This window comes from Pieris brassicae, chromosome 3, assembly GCF_905147105.1.
Source record: "Pieris brassicae chromosome 3, ilPieBrab1.1, whole genome shotgun sequence".
Lineage (NCBI taxonomy): Eukaryota > Metazoa > Arthropoda > Insecta > Lepidoptera > Pieridae > Pieris > Pieris brassicae.
Window position 1 is genome coordinate 7,454,376 of NC_059667.1, and position 25,367 is coordinate 7,479,742.

General features: G+C 32.8%; 2 protein-coding genes across 3 annotated transcripts in view; one reads left to right on the top strand and one right to left on the bottom strand.

Annotated features, from left to right (window-relative positions):
- Positions 1-59: 59 nt before the first annotated feature.
- Positions 60-22,391, bottom strand: LOC123707028. Of its 2 annotated transcripts, XM_045656778.1 has the most exons (11): positions 22,242-22,391; positions 8,321-8,442; positions 7,531-7,639; positions 6,159-6,271; positions 5,707-5,819; positions 5,318-5,396; positions 4,852-4,982; positions 4,386-4,496; positions 3,079-3,224; positions 2,333-2,439; positions 60-1,409 (listed from the first exon to the last, which is right to left on the bottom strand). In XM_045656778.1, the coding sequence occupies exons 1-11, from the start codon at positions 22,299-22,301 to the stop codon at positions 1,322-1,324; spliced, it is 1,179 nt and encodes a 392-aa protein (XP_045512734.1). In that variant the 5' UTR covers positions 22,302-22,391; the 3' UTR covers positions 60-1,321. The 2 variants fall into 2 exon arrangements, with proteins under 2 accessions (XP_045512734.1, XP_045512735.1); XM_045656779.1 differs by lacking the exon at positions 2,333-2,439.
- The window catches only part of LOC123707765 (synapsin), an 85,314-nt gene continuing 82,287 nt past the window's right edge, over positions 22,341-25,367 (top strand). The window contains exon 1 of the mRNA XM_045658104.1: positions 22,341-22,362. Within this exon, the coding sequence (XP_045514060.1) occupies positions 22,341-22,362 (22 nt within the window). The remainder of the gene's footprint in view (positions 22,363-25,367) is intronic.

Here is a 25,367-nt window from a genome sequence, read left to right on the forward strand (position 1 = left end):
GGTACCTCTGAGATACGATTGAATATGATAGGTCAAACGAGAAAATAAAAGATCTAAGATATTGTTAAAATTATGTATTATATTACTTATGCTATTCTTGCAACTCGCTAATAAACTTTACAAACACCAAAAGAGGACGGAATCGTTGTTCAGCACATTTAATTATAATTACGTATACAAAACATTGTTTATATCTTATGTGATAGGTGTGATCTTATTTGAGTTAATTTGAAATTTTATTAAATTTCCAAAGCCAACACGTGCGTAGCGTTGCGCATACAATTGCCAATCAATCATGCGCTCGCGTCTAAATATCACAATGTAAAATATTTAAATTAGAAATGAATTTAGCTTTTCAAATAAAATTCATAACTATATGCTTTTGTTGATATATTATGTTTCACTTAAAAAAATATTTATGTACAATATTTTATATTGTATTGTCTTATATATATACGAACATAATTTTGGTAGATTAGTATTAAAATATTTACAATTATGTAAGTAATACTGCTACTACGGTATACATAAACATAAATTCATAGTGTTACGTCTTATTTATCTACGCATATTTGTATATAGCTGATCTATAACATATAAGGGACGGTACAAGTGTCTAGATATTGGTCACGATCCGATGGTCCGTTTGACAATTAACAAACAAAATGAACGCACCATCATTTGTTTGTTTTGTTTTAAGTTGTCAACTCGATTCCCTTTCTAGAAACTTTGAACTTAAAGCACCCAACAATATAGTTTGATTTACTTCTTTAAACAGTAAATATCGTTTATACCAATAATATAAGAAGCACATATACCTATGCTAAATTATTTGTAAAAATATTTTCGTTGTTATTGAAAAATTCAGTTTCGAGGTTAGTTAAAGCAGGCTTTAGCTTGTTATAGCAATGGCACAAAATAAGTAATTCATAAATATTAAAGAACATATTTGTTCAGTAGCTGTAGCTTACTTAAAAATATAAAACATATAATTTTTCAGCACTCTTAACGGACGGACATAATATCTTAGGGTAAATTTAGCGCTAAAGATAGCGCTAAGATTGGCTTCCATAAGTCATACTAATACGTTTTGAACATTCGGGAATTATACTTACTAAGTCTCGACTGAATCTTATTCCTACAAACTGACATTAACATATCAACTATACGAATACTTGAGAAACTATCGAAAAGTTTATACTAAAGGTACAGGCCAGTAACTCGCCTCGTGTAACAGTATATAAATTACAATGTTGCTTTTTCGATTATTTCCTTTTATCATTCCAGACTAGATTAAATATCCATCCAGATTCTTCTATTATCAATGTCGACTTCGATGCATGCCTGAGTGTCGACTTCCGGGTCTCGACTGTACTATTGCGTAGTGATCGCTGTTATCAGATACCGATCTGAAAAAGAATAGGCATCGTAAGATGTAGGCAAGACATGTTATATATACTTTCAAATTACCAATCCCAATTAAAATTGCGATGTGAGTTTTAAACAAAACGATAGAGCATTACTTTTTATTCTGATCGGTCTAAAGCAAACATGGATCGAGACATACGCTTATGACTAGAGACACTATTGACCAATCAAATTTAAACGAAACATGCCATTTCGTTTTATATAACCTCCCCAAATCATCAATTTAACTATAAGTTAAGTGATTGTAACAATCAGTACCATTACATCACTCCTATAGGTTACAGGATCGATCGTGTAAATCACACGATAAACTTATTTCTGAGTAAAAAAAATCGTCAATAAATGACAATAATCTCTGGCTCACTCCATTAAGCTGTAACGGTCTAACAGTATCTTTATAAATTATTTGTACAAATTGTATTAAATTATAAACAAACAGTGGTGTTAAAAACAAAACAAATAATAATAAAACGATACAAAAAACATAACAAAAGAATAAAAATTCCAAATACAAAGGCCATTTTTAAATTATTAGAACAAATTTCATAATCAAATAAAACTTTAGAAGTCCTTTAGAAGATTTACAAGATAGCTTTGTATTCAGAAATTCAAGTCACTTCGAAAACTTTCATACATACGAAACTGTTTTAGCTTTAATTGCAATGTAAGTTCAAGAAATTGTTTTGAGTATAAGAAAGTAAATTATGTTTCAATAGTTTAATAAAAAATAGATGGCGCTAGTAACCTATACGTTGTATATAATTTTAGTCGTGCATACAATGCATGGTATAAATCAAAACAAACAATGATGCTGAATATCCACAGGAACCCGATCAATCGAGTTGTGTTTATTGAAAATTTTCGAAGCCTTAAGAAATTATTTACGTAATGAAATGAGTGTTACCTCGCTGAGTGTATGGTGGAGGATGGATATCGACTTCCATATTGACTTCCATGCCAGCTGCGGTAAGGGTCATAATCTTCGACTACTGACGGATCCTTTTCTATAACCTGTGTGCGAACATGACCTTTAACGCATGCATAATCAAGGCTGTAGTTAAATTTCTTCTTAATGTCTACGTCTACTTTTATAATTTTACTTTAACTTTGTCAAAAATAATGTATTTTCAATCGCGAGTAATACTATGCATGTAAAATAACGCCATCTAGGCGCTAGATATTGACCACTGACGTACCAATATGCCAATTTAATCGAAGAAGGTCACAAGTATAATTTTTTTACAACCCGATCGATAACGAGAATTTATTAGATGTCCTGTTACTTATTCAAAAAGTACAATATATTTTCGAAATTAACATTTATTTATTGAATTATGTCTACGGCCTTGAATATTTTATGATTTGTGCATTGAAAATGATTTAGATATATAATTGTTAGTGACATCACACAATCGTAAATACGATAAAGACTTTTTAAATAATTTTTAAAACCAAGTTTACAATATTTGACATTCTGTTAATCAAAGAAACAAAAGATAAAAATAATTAGGTTACCACAAGCTTTTTTTGTTAAAATCACTGATAAAATACTTAATAAAAAAATACTACTCCGAAGCTATAAAGACCGGATTTCTATTCAAAGTTATCTTCAGTCCTGATATCAGATATTATCGCTGAAATATTTCTTACATCAGTCCTAGCGCAGGAGCACGTCATGGCAGTGCAGAGGAAACAGTTGATGAGGAGCATCACCAGGAACATGACTCCAAGAGCGATTGCCAAGTATAGAAGCCAGAGTGGATGGACACCTTCATCCACACAAGCTAGAGCTGCAACTGTTTTAAACGGATGTTATGAAGATTTCATGACAGAAAGTTATCTATACTGTTGTTACCTGTGATGGTTAAAGATACCTACTAGGTGCTTAAATAGCGGACCGTATCTCTCTCCTCCTGGTTCTAATATCTGTTTGCCATAGTCATTTTGTATGATTATTTGATATTTTTAAAGAGTAGTTTTTACGGCGACTTTTTCTCTCGGCCTACACCCTCCGTCTTCTTAACCGATAACTATGGATGTCACTGAGACAAATTTAATCACTTGGAATATGTGATACGTGTATCTTATATTCCATAATCTATGTAATTGTTACTTAAAAGCTAATTCAAAGGGTCACTCAATCTTAAGAACACAAAAATATTGCTCATACTGTTTGTCTCGACAGAGTCTTTAGTCCTATTACATATATGGGGAGAAATCTGTCAGTTTCAAGATTATATTTTGTTTTACAAATACGAAGCGCACCAATACATCATTCATCATCACACATTCTGACCCAACTCCGCATACGGCGTCGCCTGTCCACACACACAAATTGCAGAGGCCATGCAAATATGGAGAATCTGATCGAGTTTGGTAACACAGAAGGCAAAAGATCACGAAACCGTTCACTAACCAGATGGACCGATCAAGTGGAATACTCATCATCCTCAAAATTATACATGGTTATAATAGGGTCGCTGGACATTTTATGATAGATTCTCCTCTCCAGACATTTCCTTGCTCGACGACGCTCACATCACATCTCATGAGCTACCGACTAAAGATAGAGAGTTTTACAAATGAAAGGTGTGGTTTATTCCCGACTCCCTCTGCGTATTAGGGTACATTTACACGAGCGGCACGATGCCGACGGCAGAGCAACTGCACTCGTCGACGGCAGCAGTCGGCGTGTCTAAATGGAAGCTCTACGGCAGCCGTCGTCGACTTTCTTTGTACAGAAGCCAGTTGCAAAATTAATTCCGAAGAAGAAACACTGTGATTGCTTTTACTCCGTCGACAAAAAGGAAAAAGAAAAACACATACATTGTGGGTTCAAGAAATATTAATGAATAGAGAACAGGATGGAGATTTTTTCAGATACAGCCGCCCACGCTCTGTTTTTTAATGTTACTTTTAATTACTTAACTTAATTTCTTTGCATAAAATTTCAATACCTGCACTATCGTTTGGATCTAGGACAAAAACTCCGGTTGAGGCTGTGACTGAACCCTCCTCGTCGTTCGGTTCTGGACCATCGATGGAACAATCTATCTTTGCACAGGTGCCTGCAATTAAAATTATTAGTAAATTAATTAAAATTAGTACATGACCTATGGATGTACTAAGTCAGCTAAGAAAAGATCTCTATGAAAGACACAGATACCCTTTTTTAAAATTTCAACAATCTTTGTAATTTTTGGTTTATAGAAATCCCTGTAAGTAGATTGCGATCTATTTCAATATAACAACCTTTTTACATTCGTGGTGAGTTTTAAGAGATATTTTCGCATATATGTTGTTAAATCCCGCGAAAGAGAATTTCTAGAATCAGTTAAAAGCCATTTTCGGTAAATATGAATAAACGGATAAATGGAAAACAAGTAAAGATCTGTGCTGTAATAATTAGGAGACGATTAATACCTTTACAAATTCCTATGTCACACTGGAAGTTGATTTGTGAGGAGTCAGAGAACCTGAACATTTGCGGTATTGCTATTTCAGCGGTGGTCGTGTCAGACCTAACGATTAGGGTTTGTTGCTTTGCAGGACATCTGAAAACATACATATTACAAGTTTATATGTATATAATTTGTATATCATTCTTTACAACTTTTTCTAAGGATCCCTTACTTCATAAGCCCTATTTACCTAGAGCTCACAAAACTAATTCTTGCATTTAATATCTTTCTAGAGGTCCAATGGATAACCAAACTACATTTCGAAAGTTAAGGGTTAAGGTTTTGTTTACAGAAATTCTAATTATCTCAATTTATAAAGCACAGATGCCAATTTGACAAAGATTATCTCAAATAATAATTTATTTTATTTTTATTAAGTACTTTAAATAATTTGTTGATTTTTGTATTATAAAGGAATATATATTTACCCTCTCCTGTCGAGAAGATCCACGGTGTTATTACGCATGTTGAAAACAAAACAATTTCTCATGCGAATGCCGTGTGTTCCTGGAAGTACATAAACATGATTCATGCAAAAGCTGTTACTTAGAATTACATTAGCTTGATAAGTATAATGTCGTGAACCTAAGTCAAGAGTATTCTAAAACTGTTCTAGGACTTTACATAAGTTATAATTTGGTATGTCATAATTTGATATTAAATTTATAAGAATATCCAAGAAATTTCAAACATAATGTATTTTTGTTTATAGTTTCACCTGTCGTGGTTTTATTTAATTCCTTCAATTCAGTAATCCATTATTGATAGTCTATAAATAAAGAGCCTTTATATAAAAAGAAGTAGGAAATAATATTACCGTCCGGTTTGCTCATCTCAGCTCGGAGTGTGTAAGGCAGACCATAAGCCGCATTCAATACTTTCCTACCCTCCGAATTTAGCAATCGTAAAGAAACCAATGACGTTTCGTTTCTGAAATTAAAAAAAAAATGTAAAAGTTTTCTCTTTTAACTAGTCGTAGTATAGTTTTTATTTGCTTAGACTGTGACAAAGCATAGACTAAGCAAAAGAACGATGAAAATACTCTATATTTATAACCAACTAATTTTAATCTGTTTATACATCTTTAAAAGATTATTAATCCATGAATGTACTATACATATAAAGCTATACCAATTGCGTAATTTAGTGGTGAAAATACTTTGCAAATTTGTGTTGGCTTGATAGTTACAGAATAACTATTACATAAACTATTAAAATGAGAATTGTGTACTTTAAAACAAGAATATAGGATTGAATGGATCCAATCACCTTGCGTTTCTAAAGCCGGCCTTGCCACATGTGATGACATAGAATTTGTCGTCAGCAAGCTCCAATGTCCTGTGAACACGTACTGCTAGTGGCAAGGAGCGCTCGTCTGTTCGCTGGAAATGTAAAATGAATTTCATGAAAACATGTAATAACATCTATCTTCCTTTAAATTTCTTCTGTGCAAACATTACCTGTCCACATCCCTAGCATTCTTACTAAGTACTTACTGACGTGAGACTTATCTTAAATTATCGTGATTTGTGTCTTTTTAGGGTCTATTTTTGATTTGATGATCTTTTTAGTTTAGTTTGTTTTTTTTTGTTTCTGTTTAGTTTTGTCTTAATAACTGTGTATAACATGTATTTTTGCACTACTTGCCAATCTTATGTAATTTGATACTTTTTTTCTTTACTCACAGTGGTTGCCTGGAAGAGATCGCTCGAAAGCGATAAGGCCGCCAGTTGCCCTCCTTTTGATTTAATTATGTTAATTTTTTTAATTGTAGTGTAACGAAGTGATAATAAAAAAAAATCATATTTAAGGTTTTAAAAACCGCTTCCGTAAGTCTCATTTTGATTACATGAAAATTTCGAAGTCGAAATTAATAAAAAATAACATTACTCAAATAGATTTTTTTACAAATGTAATAATAGTTTGAAGTAATTTCACTGATAGATTTCAAATAGCATATAATTGGTATTGGACACCAAATTCGTAATATACTATCGATGTTTTAAAATGCATCCATATTTGTTATCCATTGATTCTCATTAATGAAATGCTCATACATTATGGTTCTTTATTTGATTAATTTATTAATTGCGATTAACTCTTGTCGTAAAGACAAGAGTTAATCGCATTAATCGTAGTACCTGACATATCAAACAATTGCAATGTGTATTAATTGTTTTAAAACAGGTGTAGTCTCAAGGACATCAGCATATATTCAATCGTGTTTAAATACATAAGGTGTACTTCAAGGCTTTATGGGTGACGCATAAGTTTATCTTTTTTACGATTGTTCACGTACTAAAACGTGTTGACAGTTTTTGCGATCCAATATAAGAATTTTAATGAGACTGGTTTAAATTTACGTCAAGAAACACTTGTGGTCCGTATGATATTAACAATACCTTGACCGATAGGAAACGACGATGTTTATTGTTTAGGAAAAATATTCAGCTGCTACTAAAAACATAAATAGTGAATAACTAGAATTTAATTTTCAACAAATAAGACAATATTTGTATTGATCTGAGATATACCTTATTAATCCAAAAATTGCTTCAATAAACACAATATCGTTTGCAGTTCATTTAAACAAGATTATTTATAGCACGTATTTCAAGGATGGAAGTTATAGTATCCTTACGTTATTCCAGAAAACTCCACAATAGTCAGGCGAGCCTTTGACAGCGTTGAGATTAATATCGAAACCCACAGTTTCACTTCCATTACCCATCGCCATGCAAGCTGGATTTCTGTAAATAATTTTATACTCATTAAAACCAATTAGATCATTTATTTCCATATAACCAATGCAAGCATTGCGCATGCATCAACTTCTTATATCAGATTAAAGGTTAGATATAATAGGACAATTCAATTGTTCATTTTTCTTTTGTTTTAATACGAAGCATTATGTTATTGGTGTATACCGTTTGAGTATAAATGCGATGTGATTGTACGGTCTAGTTATAGGAATCTTAGTGATTCAGGTCATGTGACCACAGCTCTGAACGAGCTACAATTTTGAATTGTACATGTTTAAAGTCGTACATTGAACCAGAACAAAAGGGTTTAATACCAAAGCTTTTGAAAATATTGCGCTTTCTGAAGAGAACTAGAACCGGGCTCGTTATGAGGGAAACACGTTATAATGATATCGAATAATCAAAGATCTAAATCTGTTGAAAAATCAATATCAAAATCAAAATTCATTAAAACGTATTGTAACTGTAGTGAACGTTAATATTTAAAGAAAGCTAGATCTAAAAAAAGGAAAAGAAAAGCTAGTTCCCAAATGTAAATTTAACTGGCAAAAAACTACGCCAATCTTTTTAATCTCATAAAATTTTATACATAAGTTAATATGGAACATTAATGATGGCGCAGAAATGTGCCATTTCATCATAATGTTTTTCTTATTAAGATTTTCTTACCTGTATTCACGAGCATGTGTTACTCCACTGAAGGGCAGGCTGAAGTTGATTCTAATTGACATAACTCCACTCTTACATGTTGCAGTTACAACCGGCGTGAAGTCTCCACTGCTCTCTGTATTCTGAAAAAATACGATACATTAAAAAAAATAAGTTTGCATGTCTGTTTCTTTTTTATAAAAGTCTTAGTGACTCGATTTTTTTTCAAAATTTGCATTAGGAATCATAATACCATTTTAAGTTTTGGATCTATAATGTTCAGGATTTTATGATATCTAAGGTTTAATTTTAAATGCAGTTGTTATGTTGGTTTAGTGGCTTGAGCGTCCAACTCTCCTTTTTGAGGCCGTAGGTTCAAACCAATAGACTTTCTGTCTATGTCCGAATTGAAAACTTGCTCATAAAATGAAAGAAAATATCGTGAGGGAACCACAAAATCGTGAGGGATGACAAAAGTTGACAGACAAAGTAGCTGATCACCTAGTTGCCTATCAAATAAGGACGAAATGTGTAGTGCAGATCGAAAAGGTTAATTTGACCATTGATTATTTTATGTCACTCATTTAAATTGCATAAAATAATTTTATTCACAATAAAGTGTGCCAATCAAAATAAAAGTCTCTTCAAAGATGTGTTGATCTAAAATATATTTTATTCACGAGCCTTTACAAATCTTCGTTCTTTGTGTAGCTGATGGAATATATGAAAAGATGATGTATGATGTCTTGTGAATATAAATTGCACCAAGCCAAAGAAAAATTGCGTCAAGATATTTTCTTGTATCATATAAAATTGCAATGGGATCGTATTTTAAATGTCTGTATATTAAAATTTGTATCTTAGTTAAATCAAGAGAGTAGAAAAGTTTCTTATTATATGAACTTTTTAATATTCATCTAACTACAACAAAAACTTTAAGATGTTTGGTTTCACTTTTGTTAGTTTCCAATACGCTCCCGGGTACATTCCTATTATTTTTAACTATTCCATTGTGAATAGGCATTGTATATGCATACAAACAGTAACCCACAAGCTAATAATTGACTTAAATTATTAATTAAACGTATGAAATTTGTCTCATAACAAGTTAATAAAAATAATAAAAATCAATAACGCTACAAACTCTTTAAGGTCTGGGCCTCAGATTTCTGTATCAATTTCATGATCATTTGTTAATCGAATAGGCAAATAGGTGATCAGCCTTCTGTGCCTGACGCACGCTGTCGATTTTTTGGGTCTAAGGCAAGCCGGTGTTCCTCACGATGTTTTCCTTCACCGTTCGAGCTAATATTACATGCGCACATAGAAAGAAAATCCATTGGTGCACAGCCGCGAATCGAACCTACGACCTCAGGGACGAGAGTCGCACGCTGAAGCCACTAGGCCAACACTGCTCTGATAACAAGTTAAGAAACATTACAAATAGCATTGTTACGTATATAAGCAGTTTTAGATCAATTTAAATTATGAAAATTTACATTCGAAATACGGTATTTCAATTATATCTTCCGACCAAGAAATGTCTTTCATGCAATTCCCAGAAAGCCCGAGGATGAATAAAATAAATCTTGTTTTAGCCGGTTTGTGCCTTCGGGGGTCACGCCCTTAGGGCGACCGGCGCTCACGATCCTATCAAGTCGACCTAGTCTGTCCAAGCAGGAAATATCTAAGATCTAACTTCTAGGGATTTCGTAACACTTATGTTGTATAATCAGATAATGGTGAGCCAGTTAACTATCCTTGAACAACAGGAATTTCGTGTCTACAGCCGACGTCTTTTGTTTGCTTTTTTGGAATTTCTGCTTTGATTTGCATACTGGTTACATTGAGTTTAATCTGATTATTGCAGGACTTTTGGAGACTAGTCCATGTGGATAATGGTACATAATAATAATAATATGAACACTTTATGTACATCACAATAACACATAACAGGAGAAAAATAAAATTCGCAATGGAGCAAATCAATTCGAAGAATAAGTATCATTTAAATATTCGTCAAATCTATAAAAAGCTTTATTGGCTTTGAATTTTTACCGTGATGATTCTCCAATTTCAATTGGGAGTTTGTTGTAAAAACGAATACAATTTTCATATAAGGAGTGGTTTATCTTCTGGAGCCTTGTTCGTTGTACACTCAAAATCTGTTTCGTGTATTATAGTGATGAAAGTCACCATTTGTTTTAAAATCGTTTATATTTGTACGTACAACAAGGCTTCAAGAATATATTGACCAGATAGTGTCATAATATTTAATTCCTTAAATTTATTCCGTACCGACTCCCTCGGAGAAACACAACAAATACCCCGGACAGCCCTTCTGCAGCACAAATATGGATTGAACCTCTGGAGCAGCACCCGACAGTAGAATACCGTACGACATTATGTAACAACAGCTTCAACGGCTTACACTATTAACTAAGCTATTTAACCAGCGGCCTCAAACATATTTACTGTAGCGTTTGTAAAACGCCTAATGCTTAGGTCATTCGTACGATAGAGTGACTATGTGGCAGAAATAAAAAAATATGAAACATGTGACATAAAAAATATTTCTTTAAAAATTAAATCGCTTGAGTCAGTCAAAGCTAAATTCACATTATCAATGTCACTATAATCTGTCATTGTACTTCTTGTTTTTCATTAAACTTTGGAAAACACCATCAAAGTTGTGCTTTGCCGACGCCATATTGACAGTTTGTTGAGTTTCGTTTCGCGTGGAAAGTGGAACTAAGTTTAAATTAACAGTCTAGGCAAGTAATTAAACGTTATCGATCTCAGTCATCTGCCTAGCTGTTTGATTAACTGGCTGAATATCTTTCAGACCGCTGGTTAAACGGCGTTGTTTAGTTAAGAGGTTAGGATATTGATTGAACGGCTGATTAAGATAGTTGGCTGCGACATATATACCTTATTCAAGCGTTTCTGTATATTAAGTAAATTAAAATCAAAGAATAAATCTATATTAAATGACTCGCTAAAAACATGCAGTATGGTTTAGTTAGATATATAGCTATATAAATAGCCAAATTTTTTCGAACAAGAAGTTTTTGTAAACAAGTAAAACAAATCGAAATTATTATTGATAAAAAATATTAACTTTGTTATGGAAGAGTTGGGAACCGACACTATTTTGTACTCAAAATGGTTCCCATATCTTACACATTCGTTGCACAAGACATACGTTGAATATTAATAAAATATTAGAAATCCATTAATCAATTGCAGAATCTAATCATAAAGTTATGTTATAACCATATCATTAATCTTTGCTGTAACGCAATTAACTTAGTATCTTATTGTAGCTACAAAATAATGTAAAACAGATTCCATTCACTTCTGGTTAAATAGGAACTAGATTGGAATTTTGAATTAAATTTGTAAATTTCGACTCAATATATTTCGAATATCGAATAGGTAACTTACCTTTGCATTTTACTGTAATGTTAATCTTCATGTATTCTATGTATATTTAACATGTTATTAATTTTACAATAAATTTAAATAATTTATCAATAAAACTAATTTAAGTTTAAAGTGAATACGTATTTGGAATTGCTTTTGAGATGCAAATTGAAAGTAATAAAAAACTGTTATACATTTTCTTCATATACAGTTCAGTTCATTACAGCTGAGTTTATAGTTTTTGTTAAAGTCAACTTGTTTTATTATTTAGAAATACTCTTATGAATGTTTCTAACTTAAACAAATGACGATGAAACAAAAAGAGTGGCATAGAATTAGCAGTGGCAAGATGCAACCGATTGTCGATATATGGGAACTGGCGTAGGGTTGAGGTCAATGCACGCCTGACCACTGCCTTGCACTCGCTCGTATTGTTCAAAATCTTTGAAAGGCGCACGTTTTGACAAGTTACTTGTATCAATGTTTTACATAAAACAGTTTTTAACATAAAGCTAATTACGGTCGACATTACTTTTCCTACTTAAACACTACAACACTAATTTCTTATACATACACACAAATACTCAAAAATAAATAACCACACTACCCCACATTTTTTTTAAATGTCTTCTTCTTTCGAAGATTGGCGATCATCATGGCTAGGTCTGGATATCCATAGTTGGTCCCCTCACACTTTGTAATCGATTTTCCTTTAGTTTTTATAATCTATAAAACGATGTATTTTTTTCTATAAGTGCAAGGATTTGTAAATAAATATATATAAATAAACTGGTAGATCGCCTTGAGGTAGGCTAATAAGGCCTCTCAACATCCCATAACGACTGAACCAACAATGGTAGAAGACATTTGAACGCAACTTTCATTGATACATGTATCATTACTAAAATAACTGTAATTTCAAAATGAACATCCGTTTTCAGAAAATCATCTTACTTAACCCACTTATAAGGACTGAACTATGATTATCTTCCGTAAATCCCACTTAATTTATATAATTCCGTTATGGAAACCGTAAAAACTACTTGGCTTTAATAGATACAATAGTTTTTATTATTAGAGTTGGGCTATGGAAACGAACGACTCAAATACAACTAACATTACTGTTTTCTATAGAGATTACTTAAGATGTTTTGTAACATTACAAAACGAAAATTTCTTGAGTACAACAGGTTTCTCGTTAACAAGCGATATGTTTCGGGCAACATTTTTTATCTATTAGTGTGTTTTAATGTATACAAAGAATAATAGAAACAAAATATGCAATCCGTAGTGAACCTGTATTTTGTCAATCTTGAACCTACTTCACCTAGCCCGACTAAATATGACATTAAAAGACATGAATGAGTTCGAGTCCAAATCAGTTAAAGTTAACTTAGAAAATTTATGGAAATATGGCTTCGTTAAACGGAGTTTAAAAGTAAAAAAGAGAAGTTGGTTGGGAGCGTGCTAGCGGTTCTCAAGCTAAAGGTGAGTTCGCACCCCAGTTTAGAAGCCATGGCACATTTCTTCTTTGGAAAACAGTTGAAGTCGAGCAGGCATAAAAGGCTTTATCACTTATTTATCGAAAGAAAATTAACAATGAAACAAAAACAATGTGTCCGCGTTATTCTTCTTCGGACACAAGAACGATTCTATAAATATATATAAGAAATATTAATATTAATAAGAAAAAGCTTCAAAACCTTAAGGAGGTAATTTTTTTATAAAAAGATATCGTTAAAAGAACAATAAAAAGAGTTTTTAATGCTCTGGTGTGATTGATCATTTATTATATGTAACTATTTGATTTTACTCATTGTCAAATCTGAACCTTTAAATATTACATAATTTAATCCCAATAGGTTGACGTAACTACTGGCATGACCGGTTCCTTTGCCCCCAATGTTTGGTGACGTCATAACCTTAGTTTATCCAATCGATTGGTATAATTCTTGAATGATTAAAAGGTTTCAAAGCATTCGATTCGGAAATGTTAAAAACTACGTTTTTCGTCGTACGTAAACGTTTCATTTCTTAATTAAAGGAACATTTTAATGACTTACACGAAGTTAATACCTAAGAATAGTTCCTAATCGTTGAAGATCCAAATCCCGGGATGAAAATGAAGACGAAAGGGGACAAGATACAATGTCAACTAATTTGCGCTGGATCTCTAGACTAATCAATTCAAACACGTTTATACAATCATAAGAACTACTAAATCTACACTTAACTATTAAACCAGCTGAGTTTTTTGTATGCTTAACCTTGCAAATCTTAGGATCTAATTGAAAAAAATCATTTTACGTTACATAGTTATCAAGCTATAAATCAGAATACTACAAATGCATTAGTACTATTGTTGTTATCAATTCCCTGCGTCAAGTCAGATAATTGTAATCTGTTGGGCCCGCATGAGCCCATTGACATCTCCTTAAAAAAGTCATTAATAATAAAAAATGTATGCGTTAATGTATGTATGTATTAATAGTGTACACACGAAAGAAGTGAAACTTCTTTATGACCTTATTTTTCGTAAAATTGATCTCCTATATCCAACTTTACAGAAAGTAATTAAGTAAGATAAAGTTTAACAAAAGGCTTTTATTATCATAGACATGAATACAAATAATACAATTATTTCATTTTACCTTATTACTACTAAGATTATTACAGAATTTCATTAATTGTAATAGAATTATTACTATCATTATTGTTATTATATATTTTTGATATTAATGGCTTCGACTCTCTTCGAATCAACCATGGTAGGAACAAGAAAAATATGGCGCGTAACGGAAAAATGTGACACGTAACCAAAAAATGTGACGCGTAACCAAAAAATGTGGCGCGTTACCAAAAAATGTAACGGTATTTTTTTTTTCCAACGCCGATAAGGAAGTTTCACTTCAATAAAATGTTATATGAGCCAAGGCTGTAGATTTGGCTCCCTTAGGTTTTCTTAGTTTTATAAGCGTGGCAATTCCCTATATTACGCTCCGAGAGTATGACCAGATACAGGTGGCCTTTGCAGCATTATAAGCATAAGATTTCATTTCATAGAAGTAACAGCATTTAGTTTATTGCTTTTGTACGCAAATCGTATAAAGTGAAAGTAAAACCGTACTGTATTACTACATTGGTATATTACCATCACATTTATGAGCTAACATTTGTGATGATTCTCGAATTAGAGTCTTCGTGAGTGTGTACCCAAAGGCAGGTACTATTTCCCATGGGATACATTAAAGACCGGTTGATCAATAGGAAGTAATGAGCGATGATTATCACGTACACGACACCTATACCGAGCCGTGGTGCGTATCTAATTGTTTGTTTTTTACGTCACTTCAGGTTTCGTGTTAATTAGATGTTCCTAGGTAACTCAAGGTAAGTGTTGTGTACCGTTTAATATGACTAAAAAGTATTTATTGAAGTATGAAATTATTGTTTATTGTCTATCAAGTGATACCATTTCGTCACATACATGTGATATGTGTGACACAACTGTGTTTAAAAGCCTGTGATGCGTCCAGTTAGATTCACAATCTATATATAAGCATTAATTTTCTTAGCTAAAGTCTCTTCGCTGACACGTCATTGGACATTACAATCCTACCTATAAACTTTAGACTTATAAGTAATTTGTTGTCTTACCTAAAAACTTTACAAAAAATAAGGTAGTTAACACAAGATAGTGTCCAATAACTCTATACTCATTCTCTATTAAGGAGAAGACACAGTGTCTTGTAAGTAAGTAACTCTTAAATATACAAAAAAAAAATATATTTCACAGTGAAATTTGTGAGCTTTTATGAACACAGGTTTATTTAAAACTACAGTCTAAGGTGCAATGGTTAAAAGGCGACGTAGCGCGAACTATGACATCCCATAATGTTAACTTATTGGATTTTAATAGTCGTACTTCGAGCTAAGTCCCGGCTCTAAATCATACCTTATGACGTGAAACGCGTCTCTCTTTACATAATTCTTTTAGTCTTTAAAATCCCACTCTTAGAGACGGTTTAAACCAGATTTCATTACAGAATTTTAGTTGTAAAAGCAAAGTTTATTATTATTGAGTTACATGGACACGGCTATCAAAAAAATCATAATTTGTTTTGTTTAATAGAAGATAATTCGCCAAGGCTCTCGCCTGTTTAAGATGTAGCTCACACAATGCAAGACATGCCTGCAAATCATGTTTTACCTTGGACAATACTCCTTTGGTTATGGTATGAGGTAAGCTTGATGTGTAAGACAATAAAGAGTAGTTTGAAGTATATTTTAAGTACTAATACAGAACAAGTGGACTTGTACATATAAGCTTTGATAGATAATCTTTAGGTGGTCGGGATTGGTTCAATGCTTGTCTTATTTAAAAGTTCTAAGGAATGCAATGATCACTAACCACATACTTGCCAGCAAAAAAATAATCAGTTAAAAAAACTAAGAGTAACGTTAGGTTTATTGTTTCTTTTACTATGCTACACGTTTTTAAATAAATGGCCATACTGGTAAACATACATGCCATACATAATACTATTAGATATACATTACAAGTTAAAAAAGGTAAAAACCGGAAAAATCAAATAGTAGAATAGCTTAGAAATTAAGTAGCTTGTCAAATCAGTGCAGTAGTCACAGCGAGATACCTCTCTACCTAATCTTGTGAAGTTAGTTTGATTACAATTGAGCTGTATTTACTTTTGTATTTATTACTTTTAAGTACAAAGACGCTACATCAAAGTCAAATGTTTATTATTTGGTTATAACATAGTTTTTTCTTGGATATAGCGATCAAAATCGCTGTCTGATGACCCCGTGATTGTGTTAATGGTTTATTGTCCTTGCGAATGATTACGAAATATCAGATTGGCGAGGTGCAACTTAGTGATTTCCGTAGTACGAGTTATCATTGCACGATCATGTTATAACAATCAGAGCGTTGCATTTGCTCTTAGAGGCCAGGAAACCTAATGCATTATGATACTTATGTATAACTGAATATTCCTTCAAGAAAAGATCATGCCAAAAGCGGTTGCTCCCACATTTAATAACCGCCCTTTGTCATTGAGGGAGTCCATAAGCGTTATCGCCTAACATCAGATAATCTGGTCCCTGGTTTATAAAAAGTCCTTGTCGTTATTTATACAATTTGATGATTTAAACACCCAATTGGCTTTTACTCTGTTACTGGCCAGCAGATACGGCCGTGAAGTATGGACTATTATAAAAGACATGAGAAGGTCGCTAGAAGATGTTACCGTTGCATGCTTTGCATCAGCTGGATCCAAAGAAACGACCAATGAAAGAGTCCTTGAAGAAAGGCAAGAGATGGTTTGGTAGTAGGAAGAAGTCAGGGATGCGGAATGCACGGGATTGGACTGGCATCACATCCACCTAGGAACTGTTTAGCGAACTAGCGAAAGATACCTGGTAATTCAAGTTGTTAACAGCCAATCTTTAGTAATAAAAGAAGAAGAAATTACTCAAACTCAAAATAACTTTATTCACATAGGTAAACAAGTACACTTATGACTGTCAGAAAAGAAGTTAAATTAATTGTAAATTTACATTTATTACCAGTTTGTAAGTCAAGGGCGTAGAGCGGGCAAGAAGAACTGGCAGGAAACTTTCCGCCACTTTTTTAATCGCTACGTTTTGAGTCATACAAATTGTTTGAACTGAAGCAAATCAATCCCATGGATTAGGATCATTTAAATATTCGTCAAATTTATAAAAGCTTATAATATTATAGTTAGACTTCCTTATACAAATCCAATAGATCTTTCTCCAACGGGAGTTATGTCTAGCGCTTAGCGTCTTTTCTGAATGTTATCACCTCAAACTTCTTTAATCATTTTTAAACAGGTAACCTAAGGTCTTACACGTCGATTTTATAACATACAATTCGCCACGATGTTTACCTTATACAGAGAGTTTATTAATCACTTGGCTAACACTGTATGTCTTACATATATATAAAAATAAAATTATTATTTGCATATACGTATAATTAAGTATCATAAAAAAAACAGTGGCGCTACAACCTAGGTTTATCGCTATCCTTACGATCTTTTCCTTCACCGTACGATCACATGATAAATGCGCACATAGATAGACAAAGGAAATTTAATTGGTCATTCAAGAATCGATTCTCAGATGTGGTTCATATACCCAAGCCATTAAACCAACACTGCTCTAAATAATTAAGTATTGTAAATTATATATATTCTACTAATAAGCTTCGGGAAAGTCATAGACGTGCTGACTTTTATTAAACCATTAAATATTAATGATATACCTGTAGTAACGTTAAGTTAACATTAAAGAAAGATAATTCAAAATTTCCGGAAGAAAATTCAATCAACTATGACTAAACTGAAACACGATTGAATCAATAATTACTGCAATTTACATTTCCGAATATAAAACATTCCTGTTGATTATTGAACAAACATTATTACTCACTGTCAAAGCACCTATGATTGTATGCGAGTTGAATCAAATAGTTGATTCATAATTTCCATGCGCCAGAATGGCGGAGGATGTTCCTGGTATTTTCTTATTACATTCATACAGTTATTCATAAAAATGAATCAATATTAATACACTTCTTTAACACTATATCAGTTTGTTATCCTAAAACAATGTTTATCAAACAGGGGGTCGCAGTCTGTTGAAAAATAATAAATACAAACTGCATATAGGTACAAAAGATTCGTCAAAAATGGCGCGCTATGTACATATTATTATAACTTTACAATGACGGGGTCGCAAAACTGTTTTACTTAACTTTTTGGCTTTTTCGTATGTCGCGACGCAGAAACTATTGCCTAGACTATACATTATTATTTGTACTAACTTTGACATATTTGACGACGCTCAAGACGAGATTGTGACTTCAGATATAAATTAGAATATTAATACTTTCTTCATATACAGAAGTCATACTTAGTTATTCTCAACTCTTATTTATACCTTAAAACCTGAAGTATTCCTTCTATATAATAATACTTGCTCATATTGTGAACATAACGAAACCCTTTTTTACACATAATTATCGAATACGTTTTTGTCATACGGAAGTTAGTGTTAGCACTTAGTATTGACTGAATCTTTAAGATATTAATATAAGTAAAACTTTCAAATGTTCAATGAAATCATACTAGAGGACATGCGTAGGCACAGCCTTGCGGCCAACACAGGTTTAGTCGATCTATGGGCCTTTTATGGTAAGGAGTTATGAAATAAAATGTAGCATTTATACTTTTTCGTTACAACCTATCAATCTTTTAACCTTTTTTATCGAAATATCAAAATATTTTTTTTGAATTATTGAATTCAGGAAGTAAAATCTATTTGTGCTTATAACAAGTAAATAACCCTTAGACCATTTTTGATTTTCACGCTAGCGAAGATATGCTAAAAGTTTTTTTTTATTTTTTTATCACACTGCACAACGCCTGGTTCCTGGATCTTACGAAATCCTTATTATAACATTTTAATTCACGTTACAAAATTGTTCAATTTCCTCATCACATTATAGCGTTTTAAACAATGTTTTATGATTTAAATATTTACTATAATATTCATGTTGCATGAGACATATGTATATTACTGTAGTACTAGTACTTTCGCCCACAGCTTCGCGCATAGATTTCGGGTATTCTGGAAATATTCGTTATATTTTAGCCATTTTCATATAACCATAATTATATACTTTCCTTAAACGATCTTGGGTGAAGACAAAAAAAATCCGGTCGGTAATATTTGAGTTAATCATTTATTAAAAGGACTTTAATTTGTAATATTAAGGATTATTTTTATTTTAGATATATAAATTATAATTAAAAATGGATAAATAGAAAACTAGATAAATGTTATGTGGAACCAGCTGCCCATGAAGTATTTCCGAACCAATTCGACTTAAGGTACCAATTCTTATAAAGCTGGTTACGCACTCGCGAGCCCTCTGGCATGGAATGTCCATGAGCGACAGTATCACTTAACATCAGATGAGCCTCCTGCCAGTTTGCCCCCTTAACTATAAAAAAATATTTTAAAAGTTTGGCCCCTGTGGCTGTGTACCTATAAAGCTGGAATACTTATTCGTTGAGCGAGGAAAGTACCAACCCTGAGGTCACCGGTACTATTTACCAAGCTCAAAATAAATTAGCACTTTTGCACTTGAACCCCACAGCCCAAGAGTCTCTACTCCAAAGGGAATAAAATCGAAGTTGGAGGAAAGACTCTTATATTTGAGCCTTTATTATTTCCTGCCTGCTTGTCATGATTTTCATGAGATTTCATGTTTGTCTGAAGGAAGTGAGACGGGGCTAACGTGTACCAAGTATCATTCCGTACCAAAGCCCGTCGCTCCAAGAGATCAAAGACATCCCATCCGACCGCTTGCTATTGTCATTAGCGATGCCTGTTCTCTGAACTGGCTGGAATTAAATCTAGCAAAAAACTAAAAAAAACTATTTTGCGATGGATACTGAGACTATAGAAAGATATAGATGGATAAGAGATTATAGTGATAATTATAAGAGAGATATGACTCTTATTTCATTAATGCGTGCCAATTTTTGTTGAGTTAGAGCACGCAGAAGATCCGCTGTATATATTTTATATAATTTTGTATGGTCAAAGAACAAAAACGTGCGGTTAAATTCTTCAAAAAGATTGAATCCTTATTTAACCGTCAAAGTTTATTTCAACAGTTGTGTCATAGTTATTTTATCAACTAAGGCATAAGTACCTTATGTAAAGTAATACCTTTTAAGTTTATATTAGGACGCGAATGATGTAATTACTTGTTGTCTGTTATGTAAACTCTTACACAAATGGAGCCAGGAAAACTTGTCTATTTCTCTTCATATACCACAAAAATGTTTAGTTCTTTATTGAATAAAATAGCTCCCGTCCGTGTAAATTTCGTGAATTTTGGAATTTGTTCCATCAATATTAAAGTTTTTTATTTAGAACACGGGGCAAACGGGCAGGAGGCTTACCTGCTATTAAGTGGCACCGCCGCCCATGGACACTGTCAATACCAGAGGGCTCGCGAGTGCGTTGCCTTTCAAGGTTCTTTGCTTGAAGGACTCTAAGTCGAATTGGTTCGGAAATACTTCAGTGGACAGCTGCTTCCACATAGTGGTGGTGCGCGGAAAAACTGCCTTAAAAACGCTCAGTTGTGAAACGACGGACCTAAAGTAATAGATTTTCCTAACTTAAAACGTTATCACCTTCCTTACAATTGGAATCACACTGTCTGATATGATGAAAACCGTATAAAAATCCGTTTGGCAGTTTTTAAGTTAATCGCATTCATGCACAGATGCAGCCGACTTCATTTTTTTTGACTTGCGATACACACATTCCTTCATGTACATAAAGAATGTATGGGTTATTGACATCTTATGTTCAATAACCCGAAACGATGCCTAGTTATTCAAAAATATGATGTTTGCATAACTGGGTATCGAACCAGGACCTCGGGTCTAGATATACATAAACTACTAATTCACTAAGGTTCAGTGGTTGTTTTAATTAAATCTGTGCCTTTATTGTTTGGCCTTGTAACGATGACCATTAAGCGCATTGGTAGACAAGTTGACCGAAGTTATGCGAAACCCAAAAACAAGACAAACAAAAACGCTTGTATCAGCTTGAGTAGACCTCAAAAAACCATTCTTTATTCAATACATGTTTCATACATAATACAAATATCACCTATTAATATTTTGTAATTGTATAAATAATATATATATATATATGATTTATAATAATAATAATAATAAAATATGTGTTTATTCATTTTAAGTACATATGCATTACAATGTGTAAGATTTGGGAACCCTTTTAAGTAAAAAATACCTGTGTCAGGGTTTCCAGCTCTTTCATAACAAACTTAATTATACATTCCTTAAAATATTTAATTGATATATTATTTAGTGACATCTTTTTTTTTGTTTTTGATTTTTAACTGTTATCAATATGAAAATAATAAACTTGAAAATAAAACATATATTAGTACGAATACATAACATTCTTAAACTAGATTAAGCCTTATGTTCATTTCCAAAACCTTATGAATGAGTGCTTTACCACAGTCTCGACTTGAATCTAGGTTACGTATTACGTATTATTACACGAGTTACATTGCTATTGTATTATACTTTACATCTTCGTAGTAAATATCGTATATGGTAAGGTCATTTTAGTTATTCGTCATGCTTTATGCTCTACTACCCTCACTTTCATTTCTATAAAATAAAAATGACATTGAAATTAATATTTATTTAGGTTAAGTATAGTCTAGTTATAGTTAGTCTTCCAATGACTACATATATTATCTCATATATACTATGCCCCTATTAAACGATGCGTACACAATAGTCTATGCAACAGTCTTGTAACTAGTATTTAAAAACGGTCAGTTATAAATAACAACGTGAGATCATCTGTTGAACCGTAATGAAACAGGGAATTGTTGAATATTAATTACCTGTGCAGTGACTGTCGCCAGCAACACGCCGGCGAAGAAATATCTCCAAGATTGGCACATGATTCACTTAAAACACTTTTTTATAGGACTCAACGCGGCATGACGGGCGGCCTGAGCGCAGGTTTGCACGGCACTGGCTTACCTCCACAGCCTGCACGCTAAGTTACAAGAACAAACTTACTTTCTGTAAAAGGCTTTGTTCATAATGTTTCTAGTAAGAGACGTATTTTGTAGACGTATTATCAAAACCTTATATAAGGTTTTGATACGCTTTATTTTTACGAGTGATTCTATTGTTACGTAAACCATTTAATGAGATTTTAATTATTGTCATTATTATTATGTTGTAATAATGTTAACATAGTTCTATTTATCAATTCAGCTGCTGCCATGTGCTTCCTTTAAAAAATAAAGGAAGGAGGATTTAGGAGCAGTGTTGGCCAAGTGGCTTCAGCGTGCAACTCGCATATCTAAGGTCGTAGGTTCGATCCCCGGCTGTGCACCAATGGATTTTATTTATATGTGCGCATTTAATATTAGCTCAAACGCTGAAGAAAAACATCATGAGGAAACCGGCTTGCCTTAGACCCAAAAAAGTTGACGGCATGTGTCAGGCACAGAAGGCTGATCACCTACTTGCCTATTCGATTTACAAATCTGTTTCATGATAGATACAGTAATCTGAGGCGCAGACCTAAAAAGGTTGTAGCGCCATTGAATCATTTTTTGTATGCTTCCTTTACTCAGACGTAAAATTTAATCTTGGTTGATTTGAACAATTTTTTACATAAGTTAGTCCATATAACTGAAATTATAAATTATTAAATCTTGTTTTATATAATTAATCGAAGTCAATACAAATAACTAATTTAACAATGCGAATGTAATGTATAATATTAAAAGAATTTAATGTAATAAATAAAGTAACGCGCAGTGTGAACGCATGCTCTTCAAGTTGCGTCGGCGCAGGGCATTACGACATACGCCCACATACGCACCTTCGCCTCTTTGTTAACAACTGACGCACACTTGCATACCGCAGGTAGAGCACCAACTGATCCTAGTTTTTTCCTTTTCTAACTAAAATATTTTCATCATACATTTAAATTATATATGACCTTCATGACTACTGATGTACTACGTGTGAGTGCGTTTATCTTGTCTATAAAGTATTAAAAAATTTAATACCAATATCTAAAAAATATCGGACTGATTTACTAGTTTCAAGTTCTTAAGCTATGTAAACTGTACTGTGTACATACATTATTGTTTCACCTGATATTGAATCATTATGCTTTAGGCCTTCTGAAACGAAACTAAGACGGTCGTTTACAGCTTAACTTTACTATAAACGGTGTAGAATCAGTCGCAATAAGACATGCATCAATGGTGGTCGCTTAGACATTAAATTACAAATTAAATTAGTCAGGAATGTTTCCAAAGAAGGAAGTACACACATACTTGTATTTATATGGCTAAGGTTTGTCAATGAGTCAAGCTTTGTGAATACAAATTTATTTATAGACTATTCATACAGAGTAAATAGAATTTAAAATAAAGTTTCATTGTTTTTGTCGCTTACGTCCTTTTACAATAAAAGCTCTTATGGAGTTGTTTATGCATAAATAAACAAAATGTATCGGATGTTATTAATTTTAAATTACGAGGTATTCACATACAAAGTCTTCGTCATACCATAACTGGTCGCTAGTTGAACATAATAATTATACTTATATATAATGTTTCAAGATGTATTTATCTTAAACTATAAAACTACCTTAACAGCTTATATGCGATAGTATAATTAATTATTGTAATATAAATATTTTATTTAATTTTGGGGAATTCGCTCCGAGAATCATAAAAAAATATCGACTTTCGGAGACAGTTCGTAGGGGCTTCAAATAACCGTTGTTTTCGCCATCTCGAATAGCAGTTTGGTGCAAATAAATCGTGTTCCTGCAGAACACTGGGATTACTCATGATTCCCCGAAAAACTTTAAGCGTAGCAGGCAAGCTGCAACTCCCGTTGGATGAAATGGAATTGTTGAAAAACAGGTTTGTATATTTAAACCTCGTGGCTTTTAGATCTAAGCCTCTGATTGCATTTGTTTCATTAATAATTATTTGTTTTTATGTTCATATGGGTGATCAGTCGGTACATGTCCTCAACTTTTGGACTAAGACATGCCAGTTTATTACCCTTCATCGTAACAATGAATAAAACCAAAATCCATCGGTGTACAACCGAGATTTGAACCTCAATTACAAATAATAATCGCGCCATCACGATAATATCGCTTGCATCACGTACGTAGTTTTTGCCAAGATGGCGCCACCGAATTCGTTCCCGCCAAAAATCAATAATCCCGGCGTGCGCTGTACCGCCGATTTTCACTTCAGTGTCACCGAAGCCACCCCCATTTACTCGTTTTCCTACTCGTAAACGGCTTGTGCGAATAATTCGACGGATTTATAACAATTATCTGTGAGTATTTCCTTTACATAATAATAGGTTCTATATAAAATTAAGGTTTTCATTTACGCACAAGGATATTTGTATAACGCAGGCATTGTTCAAAATTTGTGTCAGGAAGCTGTCCGGTTTAAATAGGTATGTAGGGCGGGGGTACAAAATAATGGGTTTTCGTCTTGAATAGGACTTTTTTAATTAATAATAGTAACAGTGCCCTCATAATAACCATTTAATGGTCAGTTCATTGATCGTTGATTAAAACTCCATTGACCTAAATTTGATGTTCGATTACGAGTTTCTTAATCACAATGTTAATTTATTAATAATAAAAAGACAATAGTTCTATTGATAATAACAAGTACTATTACTTAATATACGTATTTATTGTTTCAATTATTAATCACAGTAAATATATGGTTTAACATGTAATAAATCTGTGTTGTACTAATTAAGATAATATAACTTTATCAAATAATGCTCAGCTCGTCTCTTTCTAGTAATATAGGTAAAACGGTTATATTGACGAACATCTTATACCGATTGAATTGAAATATTTTTTACATGTGTCTTTATTAAGACATCATGGAATATTACGATCTAGCCTAACTTAAGACTAATGAGTAATTTAAGTGTAATCTAGTTTAAAAATG